The sequence below is a fragment of the Protomyctophum bolini genome (genome assembly GCF_963924005.1).
Source record: "Protomyctophum bolini genome assembly, chromosome: 3".
In the NCBI taxonomy this organism is placed as follows: domain Eukaryota; kingdom Metazoa; phylum Chordata; class Actinopteri; order Myctophiformes; family Myctophidae; genus Protomyctophum; species Protomyctophum bolini.
Window position 1 is genome coordinate 44,972,351 of NC_137864.1, and position 15,405 is coordinate 44,987,755.

A 15,405-nucleotide genomic window follows, 5' to 3' on the forward strand; every position below is an offset into this window, starting at 1 on the left:
AGTACACACACACACACACACACACGCAGACACACGCAGACACGCACACACACACGCACACACACACACGCGCGCGCGCGCGCGCACAGACACACACACACACACACGCGCACACATTATAACAGCAAACCCAGAGACGCACACCGCAGTCAGGGGAACACACAACAGCGACAACAGGAAAGAGTGAAGATTGTTCAGGTTAAAAAGAATTGCGTAAACACACGTGCGCACACACGATAACACAATCAGATACACACACAGGTTTGTATTACTGTATTTCTCTCTCTCTCTCACACACACACACACACACACACACACACACACACTCGCAGCTGACCTGTTCTCCTTCTCCTGCAGCGCTTGCTGGGAAGCGCGTCGTATCCCCTCCCAGCGCTCTCGGTCCCGCTCGCTGCACGCCGGCTGCGGTACGAACTGATGCACCCTGGGAGAGGCGGGCGCGCTGCGAGCCCGCCTGGACGCCAGGTCGTCCCGGCGCACGTCCGGGACCTTCTTGGCCTCCGCCTCCGCTTCCGCCTCACCGTCCGAGTCCCAGGCCGCCTTCTGACTGTTGCTCAGAAAGTCGTTGTCGCAGCGGAGGATGATGTCGGGCGACGGCGGCCGCGGCACTTGCCGCTGTTGCTCCTCCTCCTCCGGCGGCTCCGCGGCAACCCAGGGGCTAAGGAGGGCGAGTTGTCACGGCAACGTCAGTTTCAGAGCGGCCCGCGGGCGCCACAGGCCGTGCCACGCCCCCCCCCCCAGGGGGGCAGGGAGCCAATGACGGCGAGAGCGGTTTGTGACGTGACGCGCATGCCCATTCCTTCACGCACACACTGGGTTAGACACGCTCTATAGAACACGAGTTAAATATATTCATGTGCATTTCAGAAGCATACTGTAGTCAGTGGACTCAGAAGCATACTGTAGTCAGTGGACTCAGAAGCATACTGTAGTCAGTGGACTCAGAAGCATACTGTAGTCAGTGGACTCAGAAGCATACTGTAGTCAGTGGACTCAGAAGAATACTGTAGTCAGTGGACTCAGAAGCATACTGTGGTTAGTGGACTCCAAGACAACCAACAAGCAATGGACGAGCTCCTCTCTCCTTTCCCATGATGTCCAAACCTCAACATGAACATCAGACACATCTGCCTTTCAGAACCAAAGCCATTGTTCTGAGACAACAATCTGAAACAACCTGAGCAAGCAGTGAGTTATCATACTCCCCCCGAGCCAACACACAACAACAACAACAACAACAACCACAACAACAACAACAACAACGGCAAGTTCAACCAGAAACCATGTCAAACCGGAACACACCGGAGCAAACCGCAAACGGATAACCCCCCCCCCATCGCTGTTAGTCACCGGTTCAAAACGTCCAAATGCAACGGCGTTAGTTCCCCCCCATGCCGCTCCTCCTCGCTGACCTGCCGTAGCGAATGGCGGCAGGCAGGACCTTGATGCCCGCCTTCTGCAGCCTCTGCAGCTTCCGTTGCTCCAGCACCTCCTCCGTCAGCTCCCCCTCGTGCTGCCTGGGCTCCTCCCCCCCGCCGCGGCCCAGCGCGCCGTTTTCGGGGGCCCATCGGACGGTCTTGTGGGCCTTAAAGCGGGGGCCCGCCGGCCTCTCGAACGGAGGCCCGCCGCCCTCCCCCTGTTCTGGGATGGCTTGATGGATGCTGGGAAACGTAGTTTATGGGCAGAGGATGATGTATAGGGGCTGAAAAGAAAAGCGTGTCTCCGCATGCATGATGTGTTTGTTATCTATCTGTTTGTCTGTAAATAATAACAATAATAATAATAATAAGTATTATTATTATTATTATCATGGTGGTCGTGCGTGCCTCACTACCTCCTCTGGTCGCCCTCCTGGTCGGGGCGTGGCTTGCGGCGGGGCGCGGGAACGTAGGCGGTGGCGTTGGCGCGGTTGGGAAGAAACTGGTTGAAGGGAACGAAGTTCCTGGCCTCGGCGCTGGCCGTCCGTCTGGCCAGCATGTCGTCCCGGCGCACGTCCGGCCTCTTGTTGGGCCCGTCGGCCTCCGAGTCACTGCCTCGCCCTGTGGAGCCACACGGGGACACAATGGTTACACCGCTGGTCCTCAAACTGTTTTCGGGCCAATTAAACCCATTTAGACCTGAGACGATTCTACAAATGTCTTCTAAATCCTGACAGTTTTCTGAAAAACCCATGTTTCTATGTCAGTGGTTCTCAAACATTTTCATGTTAAGGACCACCAAAAATTGGCCCCCGACCCCCATCTGAAAATATGTTGTTCCAGGGACCCCCCAGAAGCAATGATTTGAGTTAAAACGTTCGCTCTGAAAGAATATATATTCAAAGATGTGCACTAGATTTTCACGATTTTCCAAAATAGCAGATGTACAAGCTTGCAGTGAGCAACGTTGCATCGTTGCAATGATGCACTTTTAGACAGTGGTAGGTACTAGGTATATAGTAACTAGGTACCTAATTAAGTAACGGACGCAGAATTGATTTTAAAAAATTGTACTGTTTGTTTTTTTTTAAGTGCAAGGCCTTGAACTGGTTTACATTTCGGACCCTCTGACCCTGCACCCTCCCTGTAATCTTATAGGTCAGCAGACAAACTTTTACTCAAGGTCCCCGACTCCCCGGCGGGGACAAGGCTTGCAACGGAAGGCAATAAATAGAACATTCACTGCAAGGGCTCCACTTTTGTGGAATAAACTTCCATTGGAAATCAGACAGGCTACCTCAGTCCTCATTGTGCTCTTTTAAAACTCCTTTATTTTATTTTTAATAACGAGAGGCCAATGCATTTCCGGGGGTCCCCAGCCTATAACATTGAGAACCCCTGGTCTAAATCTCTTCTACTCCATTTTGACCTAGATTGGAGAAATCCAAGCTTATTATTTCAAGCACAACTACATTGTAAATGAGGGCCTGCACCTAAATTGTACCTCTGCGAGTTTTAAATGAAGGTAATTATGACGATGTAGCTAAATAAAATGTGCTTTTCACATTTCTGTTCACAATAAAACGCATTTAACACTGCAACCATTACATTTATACCAAACATACACTATGCTTATGTCCATATAAGGGACTCACCAGTGCCAAAGTGCCAAAAGACACATGTAATTTCAAATGTTTTAAGGTTCAAACAAAACTGCCAATTTACTTTGAGGATAAATACTTGGCTGTTTTTGTCCACTGCAGTCCACCCATGATGACACTACTACAGGGCCAAAGACAGAGGGCTCGAATGAAGACATGGATCAATTGAAAGTGATTGGGAACTAATTGACAGACAACAGGCAGCGTCGTCTCCCTGGGGGGCAGCAGGGTATGTATGTTGGGATAACATGTATATATTCCTGCTTCACTAAACACAGTCACAGCTGCATCCCAGCAGCACTGCTGCTGTCAACATGAACCCCACAAACAGGATGTCAGATTCTCTTTCCTGCATGCACGCACACGCATGCACACGCGCGCACACACACACACACACACACACACACACACACACACACACACACACACACGCACGCACGCACGCACATAGCTGGATGTTGACCTCACTAAAACTTTTGCAGGTTTAAATCCCTGAGGATTGCCACTGAGACAGACAGCTGCAGCATTTGGGACGGACACACACACACACACACACACACACACACACACACACACACACACACACACACACACACACACACACACACACACACACACACACACACACACACACACACACACACACACAGACAGACAGACATACAGGCAGACTGACAGGCAGACTGACAGACAGACAGACAGACAGACAGACAGACAGACAGACAGACAGACAGACAGACAGACAGACAGACAGACAGACAGACAGACAGACACATGCAGTAACAGTTAGCAGCTGTCGTCCCCCTGCCTGCCAGCCAGTCTAACAAACATAGCACACCAAGGTTACAGTAAGAAGCTAAATGTCCAGCTAACATGCTACAGCAATAATACATTAACATGTATTTGTCTGGACTAGGAACCCTGCTATATTTTGTTTTGCCTTTTTTTGCAACGAGATTTGTTTGGAAATAGTAGATCTACAGCAAGCTTGTGCGCAGTGTGAGCTTCTGAAAATAGCCGACACATATAGGTTCCAAGTGCTTATGTGGTCTTTTTCTTTTGGGCTTGTGTTTTCATAGACTGCTTATTTCTCTCTCTCCACAGAAAGTGGCAACACTGCTTTAGAGGTCGCACTGACCCTGGAGGAGAGAGAGAGAGAGAGAGAGAGAGAGAGAGAGAGAGAGAGAGAGCTTGTTCTGTTCTACTTCCACAATATAATACCTCTCCTCTCCACTGCAACAATGACGGTTCAATAACTTGCTCAAGGGCACCTAGGCTGTAGCAGGCGAAGGAGGGTAACATGCACCTTGGCAACCCCAGGGACATTGGGCCTTCTGTCTAAAGGAGGGTAACATGCACCTTGGCCACCCCAGGGACATTGGGCATTCTGTCTAAAGGACCAAATGTGCAGTTTATTTTGTTCTTCATTTAGAGCAGACGGTTTAAGATTCATTTACACTCCGTTCTGTGAGGATGATGCAGCTGTCTGCCAAATAACAACAGATCTAAGCTAAACTACACTTTGCGGTGTGACGTCAACGGCTCAACGCGTGGCGTGGCGCTTGTATATCTGTTCTTGGAGGGGAGGCATGCAACATCGTAATAATTATAGGTTCATAGGAGGTTGAAATGGAGACGGTGTCCGTCAGGGAGGCAAATTACGAGGGTATGTGACCTGAACCTACAGCAGCTATAGGCTCCATGTGGGCCCTGAGGTGGAGGTCACGACAAGGTCATGGCAGGCCACGATCAGTCAATGTCAGCAGCAGGTTTTTGTTTTTCTCCGAGCATGGTTGCACTTTCGAAGCAAAGATGCAGAGCATTCAAACGACCACAGATCCAAGGCATGGCTAGTCTGTGGACGTAGAAGGCTGCATGTGGTATGTATCTAATATGCAGTCTCACCGAGAGGTATTGAGAGCGAGAGTTAACATCTACAAGCTCACAATATGTCGATGTAGATTGCCTAGTTGAACTATTCAAAAATGTGTTTTAAAATAGTAAAGAAAGGGCAAAGTAGTTTAGGGATATGGGGTTTAGCATGGACGAAAATAGAGCCCACATAGACTCTGAGTCTAATGTATTCTGTAAACTTCCACTTCAGGCCTTTGTCACTATTCGCCAATAGAAGTCTATGTAGAGCCGTTGGACTGGCCCCATGAAGTGAACGGAGTTGTTGTAACTCTGTCTTACTCTATGACTCTGCTCCCCAGGACCACACTTTGAGAACCACTGATCTAATTAATGGTCTGGCTACTGCCAGACTCTAGAACAAAGCAGAACTCTACTGCCAGACTACAGAACAAAGCAGAACTCTACTGCCAGACTACAGAACAAAGCAGAACTCTACTGCCAGACTACAGAACAAAGCAGAACTCTACTGCCAGACTACAGAACAAAGCAGAACTCTACTGCCAGACTGTAGAACAAAGCAGAACTCTACTGCCAGACTGTAGAACAAAGCAGAACTCTACTGCCAGACTACAGAACAAAGCAGAACTCTACTGCCAGACTACAGAACAAAGCAGAACTCTACTGCCAGACTACAGAACAAAGCAGAACTCTACTGCCAGACTACAGAACAAAGCAGAACTCTACTGCCAGACTGTAGAACAAAGCAGAACTCTACTGCCAGACTGTAGAACAAAGCAGAACTCTACTGCCAGACTACAGAACAAAGCAGAACTCTACTGCCAGACTACAGAACAAAGCAGAACTCTACTGCCAGACTACAGAACAAAGCAGAACTCTACTGCCAGACTACAGAACAAAGCAGAACTCTACTACCAGACTCTAGAACAAAGCAGAACTCTACTGCCAGACTACAGAACAAAGCAGAACTCTACTGCCAGACTACAGAACAAAGCAGAACTCTACTGCCAGACTATAGAACAAAGCAGAACTCTACTGCCAGACTACAGAACAAAGCAGAACTCTACTGCCAGACTACAGAACAAAGCAGAACTCTACTGCCAGACTATAGAACAAAGCAGAACTCTACTGCCAGACTACAGAACAAAGCAGAACTCTACTGCCAGACTCTAGAACAAAGCAGAACTCTACTGCCAGACTCTAGAACAAAGCAGAACTCTACTGCCAGACTCTAGAACAAAGCAGAACTCTACTGCCAGACTACAGAACAAAGCAGAACTCTACTGCCAGACTCTAGAACAAAGCAGAACTCTACTGCCAGACTACAGAACAAAGCAGAACTCTACTGCCAGACTACAGAACAAAGCAGAACTCTACTGCCAGACTGTAGAACAAAGCAGAACTCTACTGCCAGACTATAGAACAAAGCAGAACTCTACTGCCAGACTCTAGAACAAAGCAGAACTCTACTGCCAGACTCTAGAACAAAGCAGAACTCTACTGCCAGAATACAGAACAAAGCAGAACTCTACTGCCAGACTACAGAACAAAGCAGAACTCTACTGCCAGACTGTAGAACAAAGCAGAACTCTACTGCCAGACTACAGAACAAAGCAGAACTCTACTGCCAGACTATAGAACAAAGCAGAACTCTACTGCCAGACTGTAGAACAAAGCAGAACTCTACTGCCAGACTGTAGAACAAAGCAGAACTCTACTGCCAGACTACAGAACAAAGCAGAACTCTACTGCCAGACTGTAGAACAAAGCAGAACTCTACTGCCAGACTGTAGAACAAAGCAGAACTCTACTGCCAGACTACAGAACAAAGCAGAACTCTACTGCCAGACTGTAGAACAAAGCAGAACTCTACTGCCAGACTACAGAACAAAGCAGAACTCTACTGCCAGACTGTAGAACAAAGCAGAACTCTACTGCCAGACTATAGAACAAAGCAGAACTCTACTGCCAGACTACAGAACAAAGCAGAACTCTACTGCCAGACTACAGAACAAAGCAGAACTCTACTGCCAGACTACAGAACAAAGCAGAACTCTACTGCCAGACTATAGACCAAAGCAGAACTCTACTGCCAGACTCTAGAACAAAGCAGAACTCTACTGCCAGACTCTAGAACAAAGCAGAACTCTACTGCCAGACTACAGAACAAAGCAGAACTCTACTGCCAGACTGTAGAACAAAGCAGAACTCTACTGCCAGACTACAGAACAAAGCAGAACTCTACTGCCAGACTACAGAACAAAGCAGAACTCTACTGCCAGACTCTAGAACAAAGCAGAACTCTACTGCCAGACTCTAGAACAAAGCAGAACTCTACTGCCAGACTCTAGAACAAAGCAGAACTCTACTGCCAGACTACAGAACAAAGCAGAACTCTACTGCCAGACTCTAGAACAAAGCAGAACTCTACTGCCAGACTACAGAACAAAGCAGAACTCTACTGCCAGACTATAGAACAAAGCAGAACTCTACTGCCAGACTCTAGAACAAAGCAGAACTCTACTGCCAGACTACAGAACAAAGCAGAACTCTACTGCCAGACTCTAGAACAAAGCAGAACTCTACTGCCAGACTGTAGAACAAAGCAGAACTCTACTGCCAGACTCTAGAACAAAGCAGAACTCTACTGCCAGACTATAGAACAAAGCAGAACTCTACTGCCAGACTCTAGAACAAAGCAGAACTCTACTGTCAGACTACAGAACAAAGCAGAACTCTACTGCCAGACTGTAGAACAAAGCAGAACTCTACTGCCAGACTGTAGAACAAAGCAGAACTCTACTGCCAGACTGTAGAACAAAGCAGAACTCTACTGCCAGACTCTAGAACAAAGCAGAACTCTACTGCCAGACTATAGAACAAAGCAGAACTCTACTGCCAGACTATAGAACAAAGCAGAACTCTACTGCCAGACTCTAGAACAAAGCAGAACTCTACTGCCAGACTGTAGAACAAAGCAGAACTCTACTGCCAGACTACAGAACAAAGCAGAACTCTACTGCCAGACTACAGAACAAAGCAGAACTCTACTGCCAGACTCTAGAACAAAGCAGAACTCTACTGCCAGACTACAGAACAAAGCAGAACTCTACTGCCAGACTCTAGAACAAAGCAGAACTCTACTGCCAGACTGTAGAACAAAGCAGAACTCTACTGCCAGACTACAGAACAAAGCAGAACTCTACTGCCAGACTCTAGAACAAAGCAGAACTCTACTGCCAGACTACAGAACAAAGCAGAACTCTACTGCCAGACTGTAGAACAAAGCAGAACTCTACTGCCAGACTCTAGAACAAAGCAGAAATCTACTGCCAGACTACAGAACAAAGCAGAACTCTACTGCCAGACTATAGAACAAAGCAGAACTCTACTGCCAGACTACAGAACAAAGCAGAACTCTACTGCCAGACTATAGAACAAAGCAGAACTCTACTGCCAGACTACAGAACAAAGCAGAACTCTACTGCCAGACTACAGAACAAAGCAGAACTCTACTGCCAGACTACAGAACAAAGCAGAACTCTACTGCCAGACTATAGAACAAAGCAGAACTCTACTGCCAGACTCTAGAACAAAGCAGAACTCTACTGCCAGACTACAGAACAAAGCAGAACTCTACTGCCAGACTGTAGAACAAAGCAGAACTCTACTGCCAGACTACAGAACAAAGCAGAACTCTACTGCCAGACTCTAGAACAAAGCAGAACTCTACTGCCAGACTACAGAACAAAGCAGAACTCTACTGCCAGACTGTAGAACAAAGCAGAACTCTACTGCCAGACTACAGAACAAAGCAGAACTCTACTGCCAGACTGTAGAACAAAGCAGAACTCTACTGCCAGACTACAGAACAAAGCAGAACTCTACTGCCAGACTACAGAACAAAGCAGAACTCTACTGCCAGACTACAGAACAAAGCAGAACTCTACTGCCAGACTCTAGAACAAAGCAGAACTCTACTGCCAGACTACAGAACAAAGCAGAACTCTACTGCCAGACTGTAGAACAAAGCAGAACTCTACTGCCAGACTACAGAACAAAGCAGAACTCTACTGCCAGACTACAGAACAAAGCAGAACTCTACTGCCAGACTACAGAACAAAGCAGAACTCTACTGCCAGACTGTAGAACAAAGCAGAACTCTACTGCCAGACTACAGAACAAAGCAGAACTCTACTGCCAGACTCTAGAACAAAGCAGAACTCTACTGCCAGACTCTAGAACAAAGCAGAACTCTACTGCCAGACTGTAGAACAAAGCAGAACTCTACTGCCAGACTACAGAACAAAGCAGAACTCTACTGCCAGACTGTAGAACAAAGCAGAACTCTACTGCCAGACTGTAGAACAAAGCAGAACTCTACTGCCAGACTGTAGAACAAAGCAGAACTCTACTGCCAGACTCTAGAACAAAGCAGAACTCTACTGCCAGACTGTAGAACAAAGCAGAACTCTACTGCCAGACTACAGAACAAAGCAGAACTCTACTGCCAGACTATAGAACAAAGCAGAACTCTACTGCCAGACTACAGAACAAAGGAGAACTCTACTGCCAGACTACAGAACAAAGCAGAACTCTACTGCCAGACTCTAGAACAAAGCAGAACTCTACTGCCAGACTACAGAACAAAGCAGAACTCTACTGCCAGACTGTAGAACAAAGCAGAACTCTACTGCCAGACTATAGAACAAAGCAGAACTCTACTGCCAGACTCTAGAACAAAGCAGAACTCTACTGCCAGACTACAGAACAAAGCAGAACTCTACTGCCAGACTACAGAACAAAGCAGAACTCTACTGCCAGACTACAGAACAAAGCAGAACTCTACTGCCAGACTGTAGAACAAAGCAGAACTCTACTGCCAGACTCTAGAACAAAGCAGAACTCTACTGCCAGACTACAGAACGAAGCAGAACTCTACTGCCAGACTCTAGAACAAAGCAGAACTCTACTGCCAGACTCTAGAACAAAGCAGAACTCTACTGCCAGACTACAGAACAAAGCAGAACTCTACTGCCAGACTGTAGAACAAAGCAGAACTCTACTGCCAGACTATAGAACAAAGCAGAACTCTACTGCCAGACTCTAGAACAAAGCAGAACTCTACTGCCAGACTACAGAACGAAGCAGAACTCTACTGCCAGACTCTAGAACAAAGCAGAACTCTTGCAGAGAAACTCACCGTCACCGTTTCCTCGGCTGACCACTTCGGGGGAGGGGCTGTGCTGAGAGCGCGAACCGAACGAGTCCAGGCTGCAGAACCGAAGACAATACAATGTAGCAGAATGTGATTCACATACAGTAACAGTACGGTGCAACTGCTGCAGCGCTGATTCATCTGCTCTCATCTTTCAAACGTTTTCTATTTGAGCAGATTACATGACAGTATGGTAAAAAAATATAGGCCTAACAACAGTATACATGATACAGTATAAGTATACTGTACCGGCTGCAACAAACAAATGTCATACACATGTGACACGAGAAATACTACACATAAATACATCAAAAGAAAATAATAATACAAATAGTACAAAACACTGTAATGTATTATCACGTGGAGAATAAAGAAAATACAATCTGAATCGAATTATTAATGAATTGCATTTTTTTATTTTTTATTTTTTATTTTTCCTAGTGCTCAAAGCGCTTTACAATACAATGCAAGCTTGCCTGCATGTGTGTCCTCCTGCGACTGTGTGTGTGTGTGTGTGTGTGTGTGTGTGTGTGTACCTGTCCAGGGAGTTGTCCCGAGTGTGTCTCGGTGGAGAGAGAGACTCGCTCCTCTCTGAATCCCAGCAGTCGTAGCCGCTGTCTCTCACACTGCGTTTCTGTGAGCTGTCCCCTGAGTCATCACACTCCTACACACGCACGCACGCACACACGCACACGCACACACACACACACACACACACACACACACACACACACACACACACACACACACACACACACACACACACACACACACACACACACACACACGGCCAATGTGGTTCCATTTATTTTGTATATAGGCTACTCTCAGAGTTACAGGCATCAAAGTGTCCTAACTACCAATCATTTTGGTATTTAGTACACCCAGGGGTCCTAAATACCCCCCTGGGTACACCTCCTCAAGGACCCCCCACTGGACCCCACTTTGAGAACCCCTGGATCTGGAAAACATCTGCACAAAATGCTCCTGAATGACTAACGACGACTGAGAGAGACTAGAGACACTGGAGACACACAGTGTCCGGCGTGAGACCGCACGTGTGAAATTGCAAATGTAAAACAATAATGAAATATTAGCAACAACAACGGCAGTCCAAAACAATTGAAAGGTGAACCCCGCAGACGGCCGGGGCTAAAGCCGATATCCTGTTTTCCGTCTCCCCTTTCTCGGAGACAGTGGGAGCCTTCTTGTTTTGAAAGCAGAGCCCTGTTTTTGTCCTCTGCTGCGTGCTGCACACCCCCCCCCCCCCCCGCCACCAACAAAGACAGGAAGCTCCAATCCTAACCCAAATGCCACCCCGCCACGTGGCTCTTTCTCTGTCGTTCTATCTATATCTTGTCTGTCTGTTTCTCTCAGTCTGTGTATCTCCTTCTCTCTCTGTCAGGACCGAGTCATACTTCAACGAAAATAACCGATACAAACACAGGGTCCTTCTGTGTGGAGTTTGCATGTTCTCCCCCGTGTCCCCTACGGTAGGTACCCTCACAAAAAACATGCCGTAATCATCCTGGTCTCTAAACTGTCTCCCCCTGGCCAGCCGGAGCACCTGATGGAGGGGGAAGGAAACTGGTTGGAAATAAATAACGTGTTCCTTCCACGCGCTACGTCCAACCAGGGAAACTCCCCCCCCCTGTCAGGGGAAAAGAAGCGGCTTGGACAGAAGAAGCATGAGGTCAGTCCGTTGCTCTCCCCAGCTTGGTGGAGGGAGTGTATAGAGCCCAGGTTTACGTTACATTAAAATGGGTTACAAAAATCGTGGGATAAATATTATGGATTTTAAAAACATAGGTTCATTCGAAGTACAAATCAGCCTGCACTCTCTCTCTCCCCCCTCTCTCTCTCTCTCTCTCTCTCTCCCCCCCCCCCCCCCCCCCCTCTCTCTCTCCTCTCTCACCGTTCTCATCTGGGCGAGTAGGCCTTCGAACTCCTTGAGGTTGAGCGTGGGCCCGCTGTAGGAGACGCAGCCACAGGCTGCCTTCCCCAGCCAGTACAGCGTGTTCAGCACCTGAGACGGACAGACGGACGTACGGAGAGGACGGACAGACAGAGTGGCAGGTCACAACACATGTATGCTGACATCGAACGAAGAGAGACGGAAACCTGAACATATAGAACACATGCACATGTAAGCAACGTGCTACAGCATGTACATTAAGGAAGGAGAAAAACAACAACACAAAACACAAACTTTTTATTTAGCAGAATGTGGAACTAAAATGTCATAAAATATAAGCCCAACTTGTATCACTCTTATTATTATTTTCTTTCCCAAATACAGTGTTTTAGAAGCCAATTATTCTATAGTCGCTAGGGATGGGTCTGAATAATCTAATATTTGAATAATAGGACAAAAATCTATATAATACCAAACCCTGCCCATAGTAACTATACATTTTAGACTAGGATACCTAGTATGGGTGTAACATTTATTTATGTATTTATTACTTACAGGAGGTAATTAAAAATCTAATATTAACTACAGGATAGGTCACATATTCGAAAATAAAAATAAATATAGTAATCAAATACATTTTTTGTCACTTTTACACGTCCTATACTAGCACAGCAACACCCTCCCAACCCAGCATCCCTCCTCTGAACTATTGTGTTTTTTTTAGACGCTCAGCTAAGCTGGATGCACCGTGTCGGATTCAAACCCTTAAGGCCTATTCATAGTTTGGATTTTCGGTGGTGAGGTGACCACCGCTCCGGTGGTGAGGTGACCACCGAAGTGGTGGTGAGGTGCGACCACCGCGCCGGTGGTGAGGTGACCACCGAAGTGGTGGTGAGGTGACCACCGAAGTGGTGGTGAGGTGACCACCGCTCCGGTGGTGAGGTGACCACCGAAGTGGTGGTGAGGTGACCACCGCTCCGGTGGTGAGGTGACTGACCACCGAAGTGGTGGTGAGGTGACCACCGCGCCGGTGGTGAGGTGACCACCGAAGTGGTGGTGAGGTGACCACCGCTCCGGTGGTGAGGTGACCACCGAAGTGGTGGTGAGGTGCAACCACCGCTCCGGTGTTGAGGTGCAACCACCGCGCCGGTGGTGAGGTGACCACCGCTCCGGTGGTGAGGTGACCACCGCGCCGGTGGTGAGGTGACCACCGCTCCGGTGGTGAGGTGACCACCGCGCCGGTGGTGAGGTGACCACCGCTCCGGTGGTGAGGTGACCACCGCGCCGGTGGTGAGGTGACCACCGCTCCGGTGGTGAGGTGACCACCGCTCCGGTGGTGAGGTGACCACCGCTCCGGTGGTGAGGTGACCACCGTGCCGGTGGTGAGGTGACCACCGAAGCGGTGGTGAGGTGACCACCGCGCCGGTGGTGAGGTGACCACCGCTCCGGTGGTGAGGTGACCACCGCTCCGGTGGTGAGGTGACCACCGCTCCGGTGGTGAGGTGACCACCGCTCCGGTGGTGAGGTGCAACCACCGCGCCGGTGGTGAGGTGACCACCGCTCCGGTGGTGAGGTGACCACCGAAGTTGTGGTGAGGTGACCACCGCTCCGGTGGTGAGGTGACCACCGAAGTGGTGGTGAGGTGCAACCACCGCTCCGGTGGTGAGGTGACCACCGCTCCGGTGGTGAGGTGACCACCGCGCCGGTGGTGAGGTGACCACCGAAGCGGTGGTTTGGATGTCGCCAATGTTGTGGTTGGATGAGCTGTGGTGAGTAAAAACAGGGAGAAGGGCTGGGGAGAGCGGTGGTTAATTTCTCTTCACCGCGGCTCAGTAACGTCATGTTGTAGTTGCGGTGGTCACCTCACCACCGAAAATCCAGAGTTTAGACTTTACTTTACTTTGAACATAAAAACGACTCCATATACACAAAAGGTGGGAGGAGGATTTAAGAAGGACCAACTTACATTCTTTAGTTTTCTGTTGCAGTCTGAGTCCCTGGAGAGGAGAGGAGAGGAGAGGAGAGGAGAGGAGAGGAGAGGAGAGGAGAGGAGAGGAGAGGAGAGGAGAGGAGAGGAGAGGAGAGGAGAGGAGAGGAGAGGAGAGGAGAGGAGAGGAGAGGAGAGGGACTGTTACTGTCATGTGAACTCTTGTAAAGATGGACATACTTTCAAGCTCAATGCACAGGAACAATACACGCACGCACGCACGCACACACACACACACACACACACACACACACACACACACACACACACACACACACACTTACGTGAGGTTGGCTCGTATGGAGGTATCCTGCAGGTCTCCTGGATCAAACAGCTGTGAGCCTTTCAGCCCCAGTTCCTCACAGCCACGCAGAAACACTGTCAGGTTGTCCTACACACACGCACGCACACACACAGACACACACACACACACACACACACACACACACACACACACACACACACACACACACACACACAGACACAGACACAGACACACACACACACACACACACACACACACACACACACACACACACACACACACACACACACACACACACACACACACACACACACACACACACACACACACACACACAAACACACACACATTAATTACACATTTACACATTATTCTACTAAATGATCCATTCATCATTGTGGGGTCATTCTGGTGTCTCACCAGTCCAGCGATGGGAGTGGGTAGTCTGTTGATCTTTTTAACCAGTCCTGGTTTGATGGCACTCAGCAGCCTGCAGTAAACAGTTGGACAGACATTAGACCTTGAAGAACCTTGAAGAACCTTCACGTTGTAGATCAGGGGTTGCCAAACCTTTTAGCTCGAGACCCAAAAGACAATTAATGTCTCACCGGGACCCAACCTAATGAAAATAGCAGATCTACAAGCTCGCAACGTGTCGGCGTGTCGCAACACCTTGGGATATTTAGTCGAGACCCATAAAAAAAACATTGTTTGGGAAACAGTGTTATAGTTTAGATCATATAGGTATATAGGATGATAACGTTTCTCTTCTTTCTCAACTGAATTTTGACACAGAAAGAAGTGAGATCGCAGACTTACTCGCACAGCAGGATGCCGTTCTCCAGACCACCGCGGAAGTCCTTGTCTCCAAAACTGCGTCCCGTGACCGCCTGGTGGGAGGACAGCAAGGAACATGTCTTACAAACATGGCACTACTATAGAATAATAGAATACAGAAGTCTCAATAGTAACGGTATATACCGTATTATAATACCATAATAGGTGACAAAAGGCAGAGAAGAAGGACTAGTGGGTCAAGGGGAGGAAGAAG

General features: G+C 48.3%; 1 protein-coding gene across 3 annotated transcripts in view; it reads right to left on the minus strand.

Moving 5' to 3' along the window:
- The window catches only part of LOC308313301 (LIM and calponin homology domains-containing protein 1-like), a 71,012-nt gene that overhangs the window by 31,551 nt on the left and 24,056 nt on the right, over positions 1–15,405 (minus strand). For all 3 annotated transcript variants that reach the window (XM_080760362.1, XM_080760361.1, XM_080760360.1), the window contains exons 2-11: positions 15,174–15,244; positions 14,775–14,844; positions 14,374–14,480; positions 14,069–14,099; positions 12,103–12,213; positions 10,724–10,851; positions 10,173–10,243; positions 1,853–2,057; positions 1,431–1,679; positions 338–676 (exon numbers count right to left, since the gene is read on the minus strand). In XM_080760362.1, the coding sequence (XP_080616488.1) occupies positions 338–676; positions 1,431–1,679; positions 1,853–2,057; positions 10,173–10,243; positions 10,724–10,851; positions 12,103–12,213; positions 14,069–14,099; positions 14,374–14,480; positions 14,775–14,844; positions 15,174–15,244 (1,382 nt within the window). The remainder of the gene's footprint in view (positions 1–337; positions 677–1,430; positions 1,680–1,852; positions 2,058–10,172; positions 10,244–10,723; positions 10,852–12,102; positions 12,214–14,068; positions 14,100–14,373; positions 14,481–14,774; positions 14,845–15,173; positions 15,245–15,405) is intronic.